Below are 18,561 nucleotides of genomic sequence, written 5' to 3' on the forward strand. Positions count from 1 at the left end.
ATAATAAGGCTATATAATCTGCTAGAGAACATCACACAAGCTGTTATAGAATTCAGTCAAGAATTCATTGGGATCATCTTGTACAGTGTGACAATAATTCTAAAAGACTGCTGTAAGCGCACAGTCTACAACCAGCTAAAGCTTAAAGAGGTCAGGTTAGACAGCGTTAAAACAGTTTGATCCAACCAGAGGACAGAGTTCACTGCTCTGATATAGCACTTTTCACCTAACGATATGAATCAGCTTGGCAAATTATACATTTTCCATTTTGCATTTGTTCCTGAGCCTCAGTTTGGTGGAGATACGCTATTAGAGTAGCCATCCAGGTCTAGAGCAATGGCCACAGCAACAGGATATTCCTCTGTGATTGGACACCCTCCATAGAAAACAAGTGGACCTCAGACAAGCAAACTCCCATCCCCCCGAAAGAGCTGCTGATAGTGATGGTTAGAGCACCTAAGACGTTTCCTTACACATAATACCCTCCGTCTTCTTAATTTACCTATTCACATCAGTGTATGAATAGATTCTCTTGTAGTGCTACATGGGATGGGTATGAATAGTCCCTAATTAATATGGCTGCACAATCTATCGAAATTACTGAGATATCACAAATGTTAATACCGCAATATGCATATCGCGAGGGCTTGCGATAACTGAATGATTTTAATACTTCAAAAAGTTACAAAAAGTGAAAGTTTTATGCCGACGCAGATAGCAGAGAATGCTTTCTTTTCCTCAAAAGAACATGAAACATGTTGGTTATGGTATTTTCAGTTTCAGTTAGTTTCTATATGTATACATACACACACACACACACACACACATGCTTACTCCAAGAAAAGTAAAGCCAACCAACTGCGTCTTTTTTGAACTGCTGCTAATGCTAAGGCAGTGTAACACACTCTTCTACATTCATGAGCTCATACATGCCAACAGTTGGCTAGAGTCACTGTGATTGACAGGGGAGGGAGAGTATGCCAACCACAAACCCCCCACCCTGAGAGCACAGCCAATTTCTATGTTCTTGGCTCCCAGCTGCAGAATTGTTGGAATTCAGACTCGCAATCTCCTGACAATAGGGTAGAAGCTTTTCTGTTATTCCCTCAGGAGCCCAATTTTATACATAACTGATTATTTCTAATAGTCAAGTCAAGTCAAGTGGGTTTTTATTGTCATTCCTGTACATAGCTTGTACACGATGGAGCGAAATGTCGTTTCTCCAGGACCATGGTGCAACACAGAACAGTACGCAAGACTACATAAAGTGCATTACACAACAGTGTGAGGCGAGTGCAGGAGAGTAAATACACCGAACAGAACAATAGATACACTTGAGACAAAAAGGACTGAAAATCTTAATCTTACTTTTTGGAGTATTTGACTATAAACTTACTCAGAAAGCCTATGACGAATCTCATTAACATCTACAGTAAGTATAATATCACTACCAGCTTGAGTCACATGACCCACACCCCCACTCACAGTCTCCTGATCATTAACTCAACTCAGCTGTTCCGGTAAAACCTTTACCGGCAGACTTGAAATGTCCGCAACAAGCGTCGGTTCACTGCAGAGCTCAGTCAGCCATGATTCCGAGGCTACAGATGATCAGCGTCTGGTTTTGACTTAGTCCTGCATAGTTTCTGGTTTAGACCTTGCCTGGTGTTATCTGTTTGCTGATCATCTGACCCTGGGCCTTTTTATCACTCTGAGTCTGCTTTGGCTTTCTGGACTGTCTGCCTTGGTCTTCTAATATAAACCCTGCACTTAGATTTCACTCCAAATCCTGTGAAATCATATTACAGTGAAATGAAACAGAGTTTGAGGACATGAAACTTTCACAAAAAAGTAAAATCTGTATTATAGTGGAGAAAAAAAGCATGAAGCATATACAAGCAGTATGTACATATGGATTATCTTAAGCTTCTTATTCAACCTGCTGTATGCTGGAACCAAGCTACTGTCTTAAAAGTCACCATTTGATTCCCTAAGCCTCGACTCAGAGATGACAATCGGTCACAAATAAAAGAAAAGCTCGCTATCTGAAGATCTGGGCCTCCTCATTCTGGGTCACTCACCTGCTGCATGCCGTCTCGGCTGAGCATGTGCGGGTGGAGGGGCATTTCAGCCAACATGGGCGTGGCCTCCAAAAGTGGGAGGTGCTGATCTGTCATCATAGCTGAAGAGAGCGTTCATTGACATCAACTCCTACGGGATGATAAAAAAAGAAAGATGATTAATACCTGGAACATTCAGTATACCATCACAACACCACAGTCATGTTTTGAAAGCAGGAGCTTTAATTGAGGTAAACATGATGGGGAATTTGAAGACCTGAGTATCATATAACAGTGTCCTCTGCATATCAGTGACCTCTCAACAAATTAGGCTAACACTGCAATATTGTGAATCTAACTGTCAATATCATTTTGTGATAGCAGAATAAATACATTTACATACATTAACATTACAGACGATCTTCTACATGTGTGGGAGCCTGGGAAAACCCTTCACATGGCACATTTTATACTGTATACAGTTCTGAAAGCTACAAGCTTTCCTGAACTGAAATATTTTTGTCTCTTTTGCTCATATATCAATGACAAAAACTGCTAGCATTGTAAAATCTAGAAATAAAGAAGAAGATTATAGAAGATTTAAAGATTCCACCTGAGATATCAACATACTGATTATTTATTGATTTCAGTTACATTCAATATGTAATAAATAAGACATCACACACATGCGCACACACACACACACATATATATATGCATGGACTGGGGAAGGAAACCGGAGTACCTGGAGGAAACCCCCGAGGCACAGGGAGAAAATGCAAAGAGGGCAGAGGCAGGAATCGAAACCCCAACCCCAGAGGTGTGAGGCAAACATGCTAACCACTAAGCCACAGTGGCCCCTTTTTACTTATTTATTTTATATCTATATCTATATATATCTATATATATCTATATATATATATATATATATATATATATATATATATATATATTTACACATACACACACAAGTCATACAAGTCGTATATATGATGTTATACACACTTTAACACTTAACACTATAACGCTTTATCAGAAAATATATGATGGGAAATGAGCTATCACTTTGATTATTAGCATCAGCCACATTAGTCTTTGACTCATGACCTGAGGTAAAAGTCACTCAGCACATTTTGCTCTGCTTGCTTTGACAATAATCTCTTCTGCTGACTAAAGTTCTTGTTATTAATGTTTTTTATTAGGCCAGTCAAACATTTTTTTTTATTTGTCCTCTGTCAATTATTTTATTTTCCTAAATTTTTATATGTCTATATTTATGCTCATAGTTGTTTTATTGCTTGTATTTTTACTCTTATACTGTGCACCAGTGCATCAAGACAAACTCCTTGTACATGTAAACCCACAGTACTTGGCAATAAAGGTGACTGTGATTGTGTCAGCTGTACAGACTGTGTACATGCTCTTCCTTGTTCTGATGCTGATGTGACAACACAGCTGCATCGCGGACATTTTGACAGCCGGCATCTGATTACAATCTAAATTGATAAGGCTTATGTTTTTTTTTTTTTTGGTTATATCACATAGATATCCAACATGTGAGAGGAAATCACACTTAGATAGCAATGTTTCAGGCAAACTAACTATGTTTACTACCATATTTGTAAACTGGCTTCTTAGCCAATCTTATTGTGGCAGGGAGACAGCCAAGGCAAGGTGAGAAAGTAGCCTAAATAAATATTTTTCCACATCATTTTGGTGAAATATATGTGACTGGCAGATAAACCCATTTTCAGCCAAAAAAAAAAAAGATTTCCGTCTCTCTCTCTCTCTCTCTCTCTCTTTCTTTTAGCTGTTTGCCAGAATTCAGCCAGAGCACCATCTTACAGGTTTATCCAGCCCACTATACAAATGCAATCAAGTGACTGGATGCATTGCATTGCATACTGGATAACAAGGAATCTGAAACACCATTCAGTACCATGATATTCTTCACACCTCACCAGCCACTCAATAGACTTCATAAATGTGAATACTGTGCATACAGATGCATTAAAATTAGGTTCAATTCAACACTGAAGTTTTGTTTCTCGGAAAAATACATGAGGTTCTTAAAAGAATCCATTTTAACCCAGCAATTTTCCACCTAAAGTGAAGGGGCAAAACAATATTCCACATTGTAATCTGAGTTTGAAACAAGCCTAGCTTTTATTCAGAGATTGAGAAATCTGGAAAAGTGACGCTGAACTTTTTCCTTCATATCTGAACATATTTGACCTCTACACAGCCTTCTGCAAAAGTTGAAGCTCTTTTCATGAAAACTCGGGTTAAAAAAAAAAAAAAGAAACAAGTCGATGGATTGCAGTGATGTGGTCTGATTCTCTTTTTCTCCCTGTCGCTCCGAACTTCATGCTACATTTCCCATCTGGAGTCAATAACTCCACACTCCTCAGTACAAATTCAGCCCAGGCTGTAAACAGGAAACACAGGGAACACGTGTGATGTGACAGAAAACCCTGCGCGACACCAGAGCACGAAATGACCTGTGCTTGCACACAGTTAAGAGCTCAGACCACACACACTTCCCTCATGGGTATCACACTCTAACAAATCTACCAGCCTGTAGGATATTGCGTGAGAGAGAGTGTGCCAGAAGAGTCGGATAGCAATGGCTGAGTAATAAGGTTGGCAATCCTATCAGCCTTATCACTGTCCACTGTCTAACTGTCTAAGCTTATTTTTCAGCTTATTTGTTCATCTTACATATTTATTTGGTATTAAGCATGCAGTATTATACAGTAATTATCATACATGATACAGTACCTACAAGTATTAAAAGTAATAGGAAAGGTGTATAGTCATGACAATGAGGAATGTGAGTTTAAGGGATTAAACATGTAGTATATGAAGAATAAATCACAACAGGGTGAGCTCTTACAGGAAAATAATCAACAGCTCAGTGACAGTCAGTTGTTACCATGAAGCTGATTATTTTCCAATGTCATCCTGAAGTACTTTTATTTCGCTTGTATCTCAGCAATCTCACAGTGAATTAATCTTATTAACGAACAACACTTTTTATCCATTTATAGTTATGTTCAATGTTGTGTAACATCCATAAAACACATTAGCTCCTGTTATCACTTACACTATAGCAGCTATCAAACCTCTCCTATTTCTCTCTTTAAGATAATAAGACAAAAACAAAATGCACCCTTTTTTTACTGAGAAACTGTACAACACTAAATCCCGGAGACTTTCTTGTGTCGGAAAATGTAAAGTTACAGCTTTACCTCTGACTGTTACAAAGTGCTGACACTGGAGACTCCTTCTAAAAACGCGAAATAAATGTCAAGATAATGTCGGAAAATATAATATTACTATAGAAACAATAATATACTAGAACAAGTGCATTAATATAAACCTGTGCTTTGTCTTGCAGACGGAACTACTGTTTGAGCCATGCTGTTATAGAAATTAGAAATTAATCAACGCCTTCCGAACAATCAGAATCGAGAATTCAACAGTGCTGTGGTACAACGGGAAATTTTAAAGGCAGGGTAATACACTGTAAAAAAAAAAAAAAAAAAAAAAAGACTGTAAATTTTTAAGGTAATGTACCATTGCCAACAAGGTTGCCAATAAAGTACTGTAAAAAAATTACAATAAATAACTGTAAATATATTTACATAGTAAACATAGTAAAGTAAATAACACATATTCCTGATTCCTGTACATTTGCTCATTTGGCTGATGTTTAAAAATAAATAAATAAATAAATAAGCATCAGCCAAGAGAAAGACCTTGAACCTTCAGATCAGTTGTATCCTGCGTCGGTTATAAGCAACTTTTTAAAAAGCATCAGCCAAATGAGCAAATGTACTGGATTATACATTATTTTATACCATGTAAGATATTACAGTACTTTACTGTAAATTTTTATGGGTTTGCAGTTGTTTATTGTAAATTAATTACAGTACTGTACTGGCAACCTTGTTACTGTCTTTTTAGGCTGTAAATAAGTGCCTTTTTTTCTTGGCATCAATGACAGCAATCATGGAATCATGTTTTTAGAAAAGTTTTCATACTTGCTCACTTGCAAAAGTCAACTTTTGAAACTTTATAAGATTTTCAACTTATTAAGGAATGTTCCATCAATTGTTACATTATCCATCGCTCTGTAATGTCATTTTATTATTACGATAATATCAATGATTAATTACTGTTCTACAAAGTTTAGGGAAGTGTTATGCTCAGTTAGGGTTTCATATTTATGTGAATGTGAATAATAAAGACTCAGTTATGCCTGTGTGTCTCTTTATCTTTCTGTTTCTCTCACGCTAATAGAGGACCAGAAGTGGTGAGAGCTTAGTGTGGGATTGTGGGTGAAGAGCCCTGGCAGTGCCAGGCACCCCTTAGCCAAGGGCACCAGTGCCACACAATAACTCTTTGACATCGGCGGGCGCTGGGTCCTTCCATTTGCCTCTGTTCAACAGCTGCTCTTGAAAGAAGCACCTCAAGCCCTGTTTAGTCCTGCACAGACATGTGCCAATGCTAATTCAGTTGCTAATAGCATGATATTATTGAGATCTTGTATTTTTTTATGAATGATATGTTTAAATGTAAAAAGAGTTTATTGATTCAAATCTATAACATGCGATTTTTTTTCACACAATAACACATTTTAAATTGAAGCAAACCATTTGTTTACTCACCATTGATCTGAACGTTTTAGATTTAGCAAAGAGTGAAGTGACTTACATATCTTTGTGAAATGACAATATAATATCAATATTATGACAAAGTCTCAGTACACTTCTATTTTACACTTCTATTTTACACTTCTGAAAGCGTGTCATCAGTGCTTTAATAACGTTGACTGACTCGCAATAACAAGCGGCTGTATCATAAAGGATCTTGATGACATTTTCAGCACCATCGTACACCCCTAGTGTCTTCTATAACCACCACAAATATGATAATTTCCCACTTTTTTACATGTCATATGTTCATACTAGGGTTTTGCATAGACTAACACACTATACTGTATGGGCAAAAGTTTGTGGACACCTGACCATCACACCCATATGTGGTTCTTCCACAAACTGTTGCCAGAAATTTGGAAGCACACAAATGTAGAATGCTTTGTATGCTGTAGCATTAAGATTTCACTTCACTGGAACTAAGGGGCGCAAACATCTTCCAGCATGACAATGTCCCTGTGCACAAAGCGAGCTCCATGAAGACACGGGTGAAATAGAAGAACTGAAGTGGTCTGCACGGAGCCCTGAACTCAACCCCACTGAACACTTTTGGGATGAACTGGATTGTCGACTGCACCCCAGACCTCCTCACCCATCATCAGACCTCCTCACCCATCATCAGACCTCCTCACTCATCATCACTAATGCTCTTGTGGGTGAATGGGCAAATCCCCACAGCCATGCTCCAAAATCCAGTGGAAAGCCTTCCCAGAAGAGTGGAGATTATTATAACAGTAAAGGGAGGCTAAATCTGGAATGGGATGTTCAACAAGCGCATGTGAGTGTGATGGTCAGGTGTCCAAATACTTATGGCCATATAATGTCCATTCATTGGTCACAAATGGTAGTCTAGATACACGGTCAAAAAAGGTTACTTTGTTAGTCTGTATATTCTACAGCCAACTGCAGATTTTGCAAGACTACACCGGAAAACGTCATTTTGAAGATCTTTTGTTTAATGGAACATTATTATTACTTTAATAATAATATGTTATTATTACTTTAATATCAGTTTTATGGTTACGTGTAGATGTGTGTGCAAGTTGTTGTTGTTTTTTATTCCACTCCCGTTCTCTTCCGACGGAAATCCTTGTGCGGTATTTTTTGTTGTCCTTTAGCTAAATAAGGTTTTAAAAAAAAACCTTACACTGTAGCATAGTGAATTTCATTTCATTTCATTGTGACCAGCACTGTGCAAACAAGCACATTCGCTGCCACGTCACTGTCCTGTTCCAGTAAGCGAGTTGAGACTGATCCAGACTCATTCTTGATGCTACTGAGGCTGCAGCTGAACTTGATGGAAAAACGTCCCAGTTGCTGCTGTAGACATAGAAGACTACATCCAAGTAAGACTAGTCATTGAGCTATAAGAAGGGCTCTGCTGACGGGCATGAGCTTCCATGCTGTGCGTTCTCAGTTTCAGATGCACCTATTTCAGCTGGAGCCACGAGGTCATACACACGAGTGTAATATGATGCGCAGATTTATTATTTTGTACATTTATGTTACTGATTTATTTCTTTTTGTCATTAACAGTGCAGCCTAAAAACACTGAAGCTGGAAATGTCATTTGGAGCCTGTGTTTGGCTGTTAAATGAAGTTTTTTTGCCTTTGTTTATTAAGTGCACTAATAAAACAGCCTTAAAATACGTAGTGATGCTCTGAATCGGTTTCAGACGACTAGTCAGCTACTATTTTTGAATTACTGGTGGACTACTAAAAATTAACAGCCATACAACCCCTAGTTCATAGCGCTCTTTCTGAACTATGTTACAGGTTGGCTGTGTCACAGGGAGGGAACGAGGGAAGCAGAAAAAATTAGATCAGAGTGTGAAAATGCCCTCAGGGCATCCAGCATGAGGCCAGCCTTTGAAAGGTGTGACACCAGGCGCGGGGCACTGAGGAAACCAAACCCTTGTCAGACAAAAGATGCTGAAATGGGGAATCTTGATATCCTGTGACCACTCCTTTCACCTTCCTTCTACCCTCTTCTGGAATACGTCATAAGTCACATCTAAAAATAACTCAACTTTTTAACAAGACTAAAATAAAAGATAATTTTCCTAACCAATGTCCATTGCTGTACAGAGTAGCTCATGGTTATGGTGTGTAATTCTAGACTGATCAACTCTGAGGTCAAACACACACACTGTGTCTGTCTTTCCTTTCCTCTGACAAACACACAAGGGCACATTTTTCCTCATATCAGACCTGCGAGAGGCCTCACAGTCCTGCAAAACCGAATAACAGGGTACACAGCAAAATCGTCAGCTCTGAATGAACACCTACAGTACACATCCATCTGGACCTAAATGAACACTGTACGTGCTAATACAACCCTGTAGGTAACAATTCAACCTGCAAGTGTTCATTCAGAAGTGGAGATTGTACTTTGTGTCAAAACCTTGCCTTAGAACTGGGACAATAACAGGACAGACCTTACCTCTGTCTGAGGAATGATTTCTTAACACTCACAGTCGTAATCCACTGCTAGTCATCAGGTAATCTGTTTAATCTGCTGCTCCTATTACTATTCATGCTACTGTGCAGAAATAACGAAACTGATCTTGCAGACAAAATGATCATTATTGCATAAAGTTACTTGTAAAGGAGTAGTTTGATTCCCACTGCCTTGTTATACTTATTTACAGAAGAGACGTGGGAGCAGAACTACCTGAAACTGGGTCCTACCTGTTGATCCGCCAATAAAAGACGGACATACAGTACCCCAGCTCCCCATCTGTAACATCTGTAAACACCTTTTTGGAGACTTGGAGACAGATGTGTGTACTTGAAGATGTACTAGGAATCTGCAGTATGTTTGTATATGTGATACTGAGGTCTGTACCGATATATGTACATTATGATATGCTCTTCTGAGTACTATAGGGATACCGGAAAATATGACATTAATGACATTATAATATTGATATTGTGAACAATTATATCAGGGTAAAATTTTCAGAGGTATCATCGGTATTTTAATAACAATTACAACAATTTCTGATTGAAAGAAGCACATTTAATGTAAAAATTTCATCTTAAATGTTTAAAATTGTTTAAGGTTTAGTTTTTTTCATCCATCCTTTTGTGTTAAATATATATAATAATTCAATAAATATAATTATCAATGTAAATAATATAATTAAAAATAATTACAATGTAAATAAACACACACATACTATATAATAAACTATAACCATTCAACTCAAATCACTCAATTCAAGTGATTTCTTAAATTAAAAACAAAAAATTAATTTCACATTCTGATTGAAAGTGGCACATTTTAATGTAAAAATTTCATCTTAAATTTTAAAACTGTTTAAAGTTTAGTTTTTTTCGCCCATCCCTTTGTGTTAAATAATTACATTTAGTAAATGTTAAATAAAATAAACACATGCATGCACAACAAATTAATAAAAAAAATACTAATCATTTAACTCAAATCACTCAATTCAAGTGTTTTCTTAAAAAAATAAAATAAAAATACTGTTTCGCTGGTAATGTCTATCATGTCTACTAAAAATATCGTGATATGATATTTCTGTCAAAAAAATAATAAATCAGAAGTATCAGAGCTCACTGTAACTATTGTAAATATGGAACAAATATATCTTAAGTTTTTTTCTTTTCTTTCTTTTTTTTTTTAGTCTTACGTTTTTTTTCACAATATGGCACCAGTGTTTATTTGGTGATTTCTTAGCTTTGTTAGCAAAACTTGTTTTATGGCTTGTGGATTGTGTAAAGATTGTGTAAAGTATTGTGTAAAGTCTCAATAAAATAACAATAAAATAAAAAACAATAAAATAAAATAAAAATACGAATAAAACTAGAAGCCTGCTGCCCTGGCTGTCACAGAGCAAGGCCCTTATTCACCCTGAGGTAAAAGTGTCACCTTGTATAAAAGCAAGTGCTAAATATTTCAAAGTTGTGTTAAACAGATATCCTCAGAGCACTACACAAACCTTACAAAAAAAAACTAGTTTCCACACTGGGCATGTGTCTGACTTGTATTTAGAAGGAGAATAGCTCCTTTTCAACAGATAGTTGAAGAGCTAAAGACACCAGAGAGCTAGTTTCTTAGTGTTTACTCTCTCACTGAGGAGAACAAATGACTGGAGCTGCATCCAAAAGAAAAGAGCCACAAACACAACAGTGCCATGTAGACTATTTCTTCTGGCTACAACCCCCTTAGCTCGATAGAATTACACAGGAAAACTAGCTAACGGCTTGTTCATGTGGGAAAAATGTTGTTTACAGAAAGATATTTCGCTCTAAGTTAACCTCGAGTCGAAGAAAAATCCTATTCATTAAAGCGCTTTGTGTTTTGTTTTGTTTTTTTCCCAAGTGTTCTGCTTTTCCAAGCGGAAGTTGGGAAAAGGATGAGGCGCCGTTAATGACGAGCAGAACAGGGCGTAGTCTGAATCGGTGAGCAGAACGAGAGGGAGTAGTCTGGAAATGGAAATCGGACAGGACCCGAAACGCGTTTGCTTTCAAAGCAATACACGAGGAGTGATGAGAGGAAATAGTCGTAGCCTACCGCAATAGTGCCGGAACGGAGAAGACATGGACGACGCAGCTCGCATGTGATTAGACGAGCTGCTGATGAAGCCCCACTCCCAGATTTTAATGCGTCCCCGAGATCCTCGTCATTCCGCACGCCTGCTGGTTTGCGCTCATCCCCAGCACCAGCTCTGCTCGGCTGAAACAGGGGGACATCTGAGGTGAATTCCCGAGCTCGCCGTTCTACATCGCCATCAGGGGCTCTGCGCGCGCATGCGCAATGCCAGCCACATTCCGTCAGCCTAAACCAGGGTCTTCCCATAGTAGGAGGAAGGAGGAAAGTTTGAACCGAAAACGCGGGTGTCTGGTCTGACTTTACAACATTCCTGATTCCTGACTGCTTTTAGCTCCCAGCACTCCTTCATCAGGGGTTAACAGGACGACAGGATGCTATCATGGCGTCTCTGTAGCTATGTTCTCTGCAGTGTTCTACTAAATACAGGCTATCATGTTCTTCTAAATACCACACTTCCTGGTTTGGCCAGGAGATGTAGGCAAATATCACAGATTTCTTTTGGATATGTCAGTCTTAATACATTTCCCCCTTTTTTTATGCAAGGTTAATTTAGAAATGTATTAATTCCTTTGTACATCAAGTGCTCAGATCCTTACGCTTGCCCATTTTTCCTGCATTCAACACATCAACTTCGAGAACTGACTTCTTTTGCTGCATAATATATCCTGCCTCTTGACAGGTGTCGCTGTAACGAGATAATCAATATTATTCCCTTGTCACTGCTTTTAATGTGATGGCTGATCACGCTCAGTGGTTAAGGCTCTGCGTTACTGATCAGAAGGTCAGGGATTCAAGCCCCAGCAATCCCAAGCTGCCACTGTTGGGCCCTGGAGCAAGGCCCTTAACCTTAACCCTCTGTGCTCCAGGGGTGCTGTATCATGGCTGAGCCTGCACTCTGACCCCAGCTTCCTAACAAGCTGGGATATGTGAAGAAAAGAATTTCACTGTGCTGTAATGTATATGTGACAGATAAAGGCTTCTTCTTCTTCAGTGTATATTAGGTGCAATATGTGTAGATTAGGTGAACCTGAAGGTCGTGGGTTCGAGTCTCAGGTCCAGCAGGGATTGTAGGTGGGAAGAGTGAATGACCAGCGCTCTCTTCCACACTCAATACCACGACTGAGGTGAGACCCTTGAGCAAGGCACCGAACCCCCAACTGCTCCCCGGGCGCCGCAGCAAAAAAAAAAAAGGCTGCCCACTGCTCCGGGTGTGTGTTCACGGTGTGTGTGTGTGTTCACTACTGTGTGTGTGCACTTGGATGGGTTAAATGCAGAGCACAAATTCCGAGTATGGATCACCATACTTGGCTACACGTCACTTCACTTCACTTAATTGTGTTGTGTTGTCTGAGATGTGTGTGTTGAATGTACTTCGTTGTGACCATCCATCCATCCATCCTACACAGGGTCATGGTGTAACCTGGAGCCTATCCCAGGGGACTCAGGGCACAAGACAGGGGACACCATGGACAGGGTGCCAACCCATTGCAGGGCACAATCGCACACACACACACACACACCCATTCACACACTACAGACAATTTGGAAATGCCAATCAGCATACAACACATGTCTTTGGACTGGGGGAGGAAACCGGAGTACCCAGAGGAAACCCCTGAAACACAGTGAGAACATGCAAGCTCCGCACAACCAGGACGGAGACAGGAATCGAGTCCTCAACCCCGGAAGTGTGAGGCAACAGTGCTAATCACTAAACCACCATGTCTCCCACCCGTGACCAAACACCAAGAAAAATTCCTAATACATGTAAATGTTGAATAAAAGGATTATTATTTTTCCTTTTTTTAAAAATTATCCTTAAGATGGTTTTGCCTGATGTTTCAAGTTTTTATTGTCATAAGCACAAATAGCCTACAGTATACAATATGCAATGATCAGTCTTACTTGCATGTTCTTTCTCTAGCTGCAACAGTACAATAGACACAAACAAATGATCTATATGAGTGGCGAGTGGCACAGTACTAATACATTGCACAGTTACTTATTTCGGAGTGTTGGGATGGTAGCAGTCGTTCACGTGACTTGAAGTGTATCTACAGTATCTACAGTAGTACTATACTCTGCGACAGCTTGCCGTCTTTATTGTTTGTGTTGATTCAGTCTGAGTGTTAATTATGGACATGTGGGTTATAAGAGTTCAGTAAGTAGTTTTGAGGCTGGAGAAAGCACAAGAAAATGAATCACTCCATTGTTAGAATAATGATGGGGGGGGGGTCTGCACTTTTAGTTTGGGTTTTATTTGTCCGTCTTTACAAATCAACCGAAAAATTGCATAATGCAAACCCATTTAGCTATCTTCTGCAGTGTGAAAAGTAATCATTTATGTACCTTATTAAAAATCTTAAATATGCTATCTTCAATTAACAAAAATTTACATGATAGTCGGTACGCCTTCATGCTATATTACTTTTAGTTGATTAAAGCTACGACGTTATAATAGACTAATTACTATCAGTAACGCTTAATAGATAGCCAATATGACATACTATACTGTTCAACTGAATTTTAGTGCATATATTAAAGAAAAACATGTATTAATGGCACACTAGTACTAGCAGTCTGTTGTTCTTGTATTATGTTACCAAATGTACAAATGTATCTTCTTATGCAGTTGCCATTTCAGCCACTAGATGTCGCTAGAATACTGTAATACTATCAGAACTGAAGGGTGACACATAAATGGCTGTCCACTGTAGTAATTTAACTTTGTGGACAGAGTTGCCAGGTCTCAAAAAAAAAAAGTTCCAGCTCAACTACATCACAAAAAACTAAAACTGAAAAACTGAAACAAGCCCAAAAATGGCACTGGACTTTTTTTTTCCATCTTCCCAGTCTTTGCATGGGAAACAAGTACACTGTGGTGCACAAAATGGTTCAATTTGCAATAAATAACTGCAGTATGCCTTTTTTTGTCATCGCCTAGTACAGACAGTATCCACTCCATAATCCCCCTTTCCCTTTCCCAAGCTTTAGAATATATCTTACAACAGAAATGGTTCGCCATAACAGCGCAATTAACAAATTGGTCCTTCATAGCTCTAGCGTCTGGGTACATCCTGAGCTCGGGTTACTCTCTGTGCAGAGTTTGGCATGTCCTACAGTACCCATGTCCCAAATAACACAGTAGGTGGGTGGCAACTCTGATTTGACCCTAGGTGTGAATGAGTCTGTTTGCATGGTATAAAAAAGTTGTCTTTTGTATATAAATATGCCTTGCTGCATTTGCACTGTACATACACAATACATTAACATTTGCAATTATTAACATACAATAGGTACATTACAAAATATAAGCACATTATGCTAATCAGTATTAATATGAACATATAATAATAATAAAAAAAAGCAGATTGGCCCAACAATCTGTCAGTGGTAATCCGTCATTGCCTTACAGATTTAAAGCAGCATCATTAATACAGTATACACATTATTTTGTAAGCAGGCTACTGTTCTGTGAGTCCATTTATAGTAAGTTAATATAGAATCTGTGTAAGCCTTTATCTTCTTTTCGTTTTCTGGATTTTTTTCTTTGCTAATTAATATCCAGAAAAAGAAAAGTGCAATAAAACAGGTAAGCTTCATTTCCACTTCTTGGACCATAATAATACTGAGCTTTCTTCAATGATTACCCTACCTTCAGGTCCTTCAGGTTGAACCTGAGTTTCCACAATGAGCAACAGTCGCTTCTTTTTAATTCCTTGAGGCACCAGTTTGCACAACTGAATTCACTTCAAAGGTTAAGATTAGGTTTAAGCTTAATGGCAAGGTGAATGCCATTTTTTATGAATTAATTTTCTATGAAATCAAACAAAATCCAACGACATCATGCTTGCTCACTGCTTGCTCGTTCGTTTAGCCAGGAGGCACTGTCATCTTTAGGATTACCCAAGATTGCTTGAGCTATTACATTTCTCCAGGTCGCTCTGCTGTAATGGACGGGAAGACGATGGCAAATTGCGGTTGCGCTTCATGTTCAGGGAATTCAGTGATGCCTTGCGGAAAGTGGAGAGTCTGTGACGGAAGTTCTCACCCGAAAAGAAGTAAAGCATGGGGTCGAAGCAGGAGTTGGCAGCAGCCAGGCACAGCGTGATCACCACCGACTTCTGCATGTAATTGATCTCATCACATGAGGCCCCTTGCTTTTTAAAGTGGAGGTGCACGGTGCGCTGCACGTGGTAGGGCATGAAGCTGACCAAGAAGGCCAGCATGACAACTATGATCATACGGATGGCCTTGGTGCGCGTGTTCTGCTGCTTCTTCATTGCATTGGAGTTGCCCAGCAGTGCCCGCACAATGCCAACATAGCAAACCAGGATCACTAAAAAGGGCACAATGAAACCCACCACCAGTGAGAAGTAATTGAGCACCACCAGCTTCTTTAGGCTGCCCGATTCCTCCGGTGGCTCAAAGCATTTGGTTTTGTTGGTCTTCGGGTCAGTGTGCTGGCCGGAGAGCAGGAACGGTGAGCTGGTGGAACAGATGAAGACCCAAATGCAGGCGCAGACCACTCGCGCCCGCCGCTCAGTGGCCATGCGCAGATTCTGCACAGGGAAGACGATGGCCAGGAAACGTGTAAAGCTCATGGCCATCATGAAGAAAATGCTGCAGTAGAGGTTGACATAGAGCGCATACGAGCTGATGCGGCACAGGAAGTCACCAAGTATCCAGTGGCCCTTTTGCACATAGTAGAGAACGCGGAAAGGCAGTGTGCACACACACAGCAGGTCCGCCACTGCCAGGTTCAGCATGTACACATGGAAGGCAGAGGACTGGCGGTAGGTCCGGATGAGCACCACCAGGGCAAAGCCATTACCCACCAGGCCAAAAATGGTGATGATGGAGTAGGCAGTGGAATAGACCTGGTTACGGAAGTCATCAATTGAGGGGCAGGAGAACTCGGTGGTGTTGTTTGCCATTTTCTGGGTTCTTTAAAACAAAACAAAGATAAAAAGCATAAATGGCACTGAAACACAAAAGATTACACAGATCACACACAAGTTATACACTTGACACACCACAGTAGTGACACTTAAGTAATGATGTACAGATGTGATGGGGAAGTTTAACTGTTATGCACATTAGGCTATAGTTCCAAACTATAAAACGTGTAGACTTTAGGTAAGACAATTAATTTAAAAACACATGACAAGCAACTGGGGTAGCATTGCTACTGCACAGCTCCAGGGTCCCAGGTTCCATCCTGAGCTCGGGTTACTGCCTGTGGGGGGGGTTTCTGTGTATGAGCTTCCTGTGTCCCTGTGGTTTCCCCTCCAGGTTGTTCAGTTTCCTCATACCTCCCAAAGATATGGCAGTAGGTGGATTGGCTTATGCCAAACTGATGTGAATGAGTGTGTATGCATGTTGCCCTGTGATGGACTGGAGTCCCATTCAGGGTTCAATTAATTCAATTTTATTTGTATAGCACTTTTAACAATGGACATTTTCACAAAGCAGCTTTATAGGAATATATAAATTCCAGATATAAATTTTAAATTTATAAATGGGGGTCATCCCCCACTCACAGTGCGACTCTGACCAGGATAAAGCTGTAACTGAAGAATGAATGAATGAATGAATGACTAGTATCTAGATTAAACATTTTAACCATGTCCTTAAGTGAACTGGCAGCACTAAATTGCTTCTTGGCTGTGCACGAGTGTGTCAATGTGTGTCAATGTGTGTGCAAGGTGTCCGGATGCACCCTGAGCAATGCAGTTTTATTAATTAGTTTTGGCTCCTCTTCAATTCTAAGGAAGAACCACCCTTCTTTATGTGGCATGTACATATATAAAGAAGAAAAAAATACTAATAATTTGCCCATGCAGTATTTGCTTTATTGTTGTCATTTTCCTAAACATTACAAACAGGCTGCGACAAGTCTGTGAAGTAATCAAACCATTAATCTCTATGCAACTATGCAGTCTGAATATGAGGAAGAACAACATGCAGCTGTTTCAAAGTGATCTCGAGGTCACTTGGTTGTAGTTTTCTACATGCATGCAGGTCTGAGGCAATGAATTCTGCTGATGGAAGTCAATATTCAGTCCATTTATTTTAAGTTAAAAGTTAACTTTCAGTCTGAGATCCAGAATCATTGTATGCACAGATCCATTCATAACAATGCAAGTGCATCTGCATGACTTTTTCAAACTGGCAAAGAGAAAATTCAAATTAGTTCTTGCATGCTGCTTACTTTCCATGGCAAGGTAAAGATTGAGAAAAGGTTACCCAAGATGTTGATTCGTTGACTCGCTTATCCAGGTGTTCCGTGGGGTGGCTGTGCCAGCTGATCAGAAGGGCTTCTTGCTCGGTGTGGAAGAAGCGAGGCTTGGGTCTGATCGCGTCTGATTAAAGGCGCTGAGGGACAGATGAGCGCGCGGTAATGATCTCTGCCTTACACAGCCTGCTGCATTACGCGCGCGCATATAACAAAGTCTAGTCTGCGCGCGGAGTCCTGGCACAGTGAACCACGTGCTTCATGCAATCAGCAGTGCTGTCCAAGCTTTAACCACAACTCCTCTTACTGAAGCACTGTTTAACAATTGCTCAGTCACCACTAGCGACCTCGCATACAAAACATAGCCTATTATCTAAGTTTTGCATGCTAAATAAAGCTAAAGCATAAGTGCTTTTTCCTGTTTTTTTTAGCATGACGCAAAGTCATCTAATTATTGCCTCATACTCCATTTAATTCTAGTTAACATGGCCAGACACTTCCCTGGTCTCACATTACTTGTACATTGCATCTTATTTTATGTTTTGCAGTGTAGAGACTGCACTTCACTTACCCACTCATCTGTTTACACATTTTCCCTTTTTTTTTCATAATATTTCATTGCTCACTACTATATAGCAGAATTCCTATATCACAGAACTACTAAACCCAAAATGGCAAAAATATTAAGCTTTTAATGGCCTTAGCAACAAATCATTGGTCAGAAAATTAGCAAGAATTAAACAAATGCACTCCTGAGAGAGGGAAACTCACTTATAAAATTATCCATGTGGCTAGTGAGAAAAGCTGAAAATAAAGAACACTTTTGACATAAAAAATTTAATTTGTTACATGTACATGTATTAGTGAGTTGACAACTTATTTTACGAAGTTTGTCAAACTGAAAAGAAAGAAATCTGTCTCAGCTTATTAATATATGGATTTTGAACAAACAGTCTTGCTTTC

General features: G+C 39.4%; 2 protein-coding genes across 2 annotated transcripts in view; both read right to left on the reverse strand.

The window, feature by feature from the left end:
• Window positions 1-11,627, reverse strand: part of LOC113542752 (fibronectin type-III domain-containing protein 3A) — a 48,786-nt gene extending 37,159 nt beyond the window's left edge. Inside the window, exons 1-2 of the mRNA XM_026940478.3 lie at window positions 11,322-11,627; window positions 2,082-2,211 (exon numbers count right to left, since the gene is read on the reverse strand). Coding sequence (XP_026796279.1) covers window positions 2,082-2,180 — 99 coding nt within the window. The 5' untranslated portion in view covers window positions 2,181-2,211; window positions 11,322-11,627. The remainder of the gene's footprint in view (window positions 1-2,081; window positions 2,212-11,321) is intronic.
• Window positions 11,628-13,140: 1,513 nt separating this feature from the next.
• cysltr1 (cysteinyl leukotriene receptor 1) lies at window positions 13,141-17,873 on the reverse strand. Its single transcript, XM_026940480.3, has 2 exons — window positions 17,610-17,873; window positions 13,141-16,307 (listed from the first exon to the last, which is right to left on the reverse strand). The coding sequence occupies exon 2, from the start codon at window positions 16,295-16,297 to the stop codon at window positions 15,263-15,265; it is 1,035 nt and encodes a 344-aa protein (XP_026796281.1). The 5' UTR covers window positions 16,298-16,307; window positions 17,610-17,873; the 3' UTR covers window positions 13,141-15,262.
• Window positions 17,874-18,561: the final 688 nt, after the last annotated feature.

This window comes from Pangasianodon hypophthalmus, chromosome 7, assembly GCF_027358585.1.
Source record: "Pangasianodon hypophthalmus isolate fPanHyp1 chromosome 7, fPanHyp1.pri, whole genome shotgun sequence".
NCBI lineage: Eukaryota > Metazoa > Chordata > Actinopteri > Siluriformes > Pangasiidae > Pangasianodon > Pangasianodon hypophthalmus.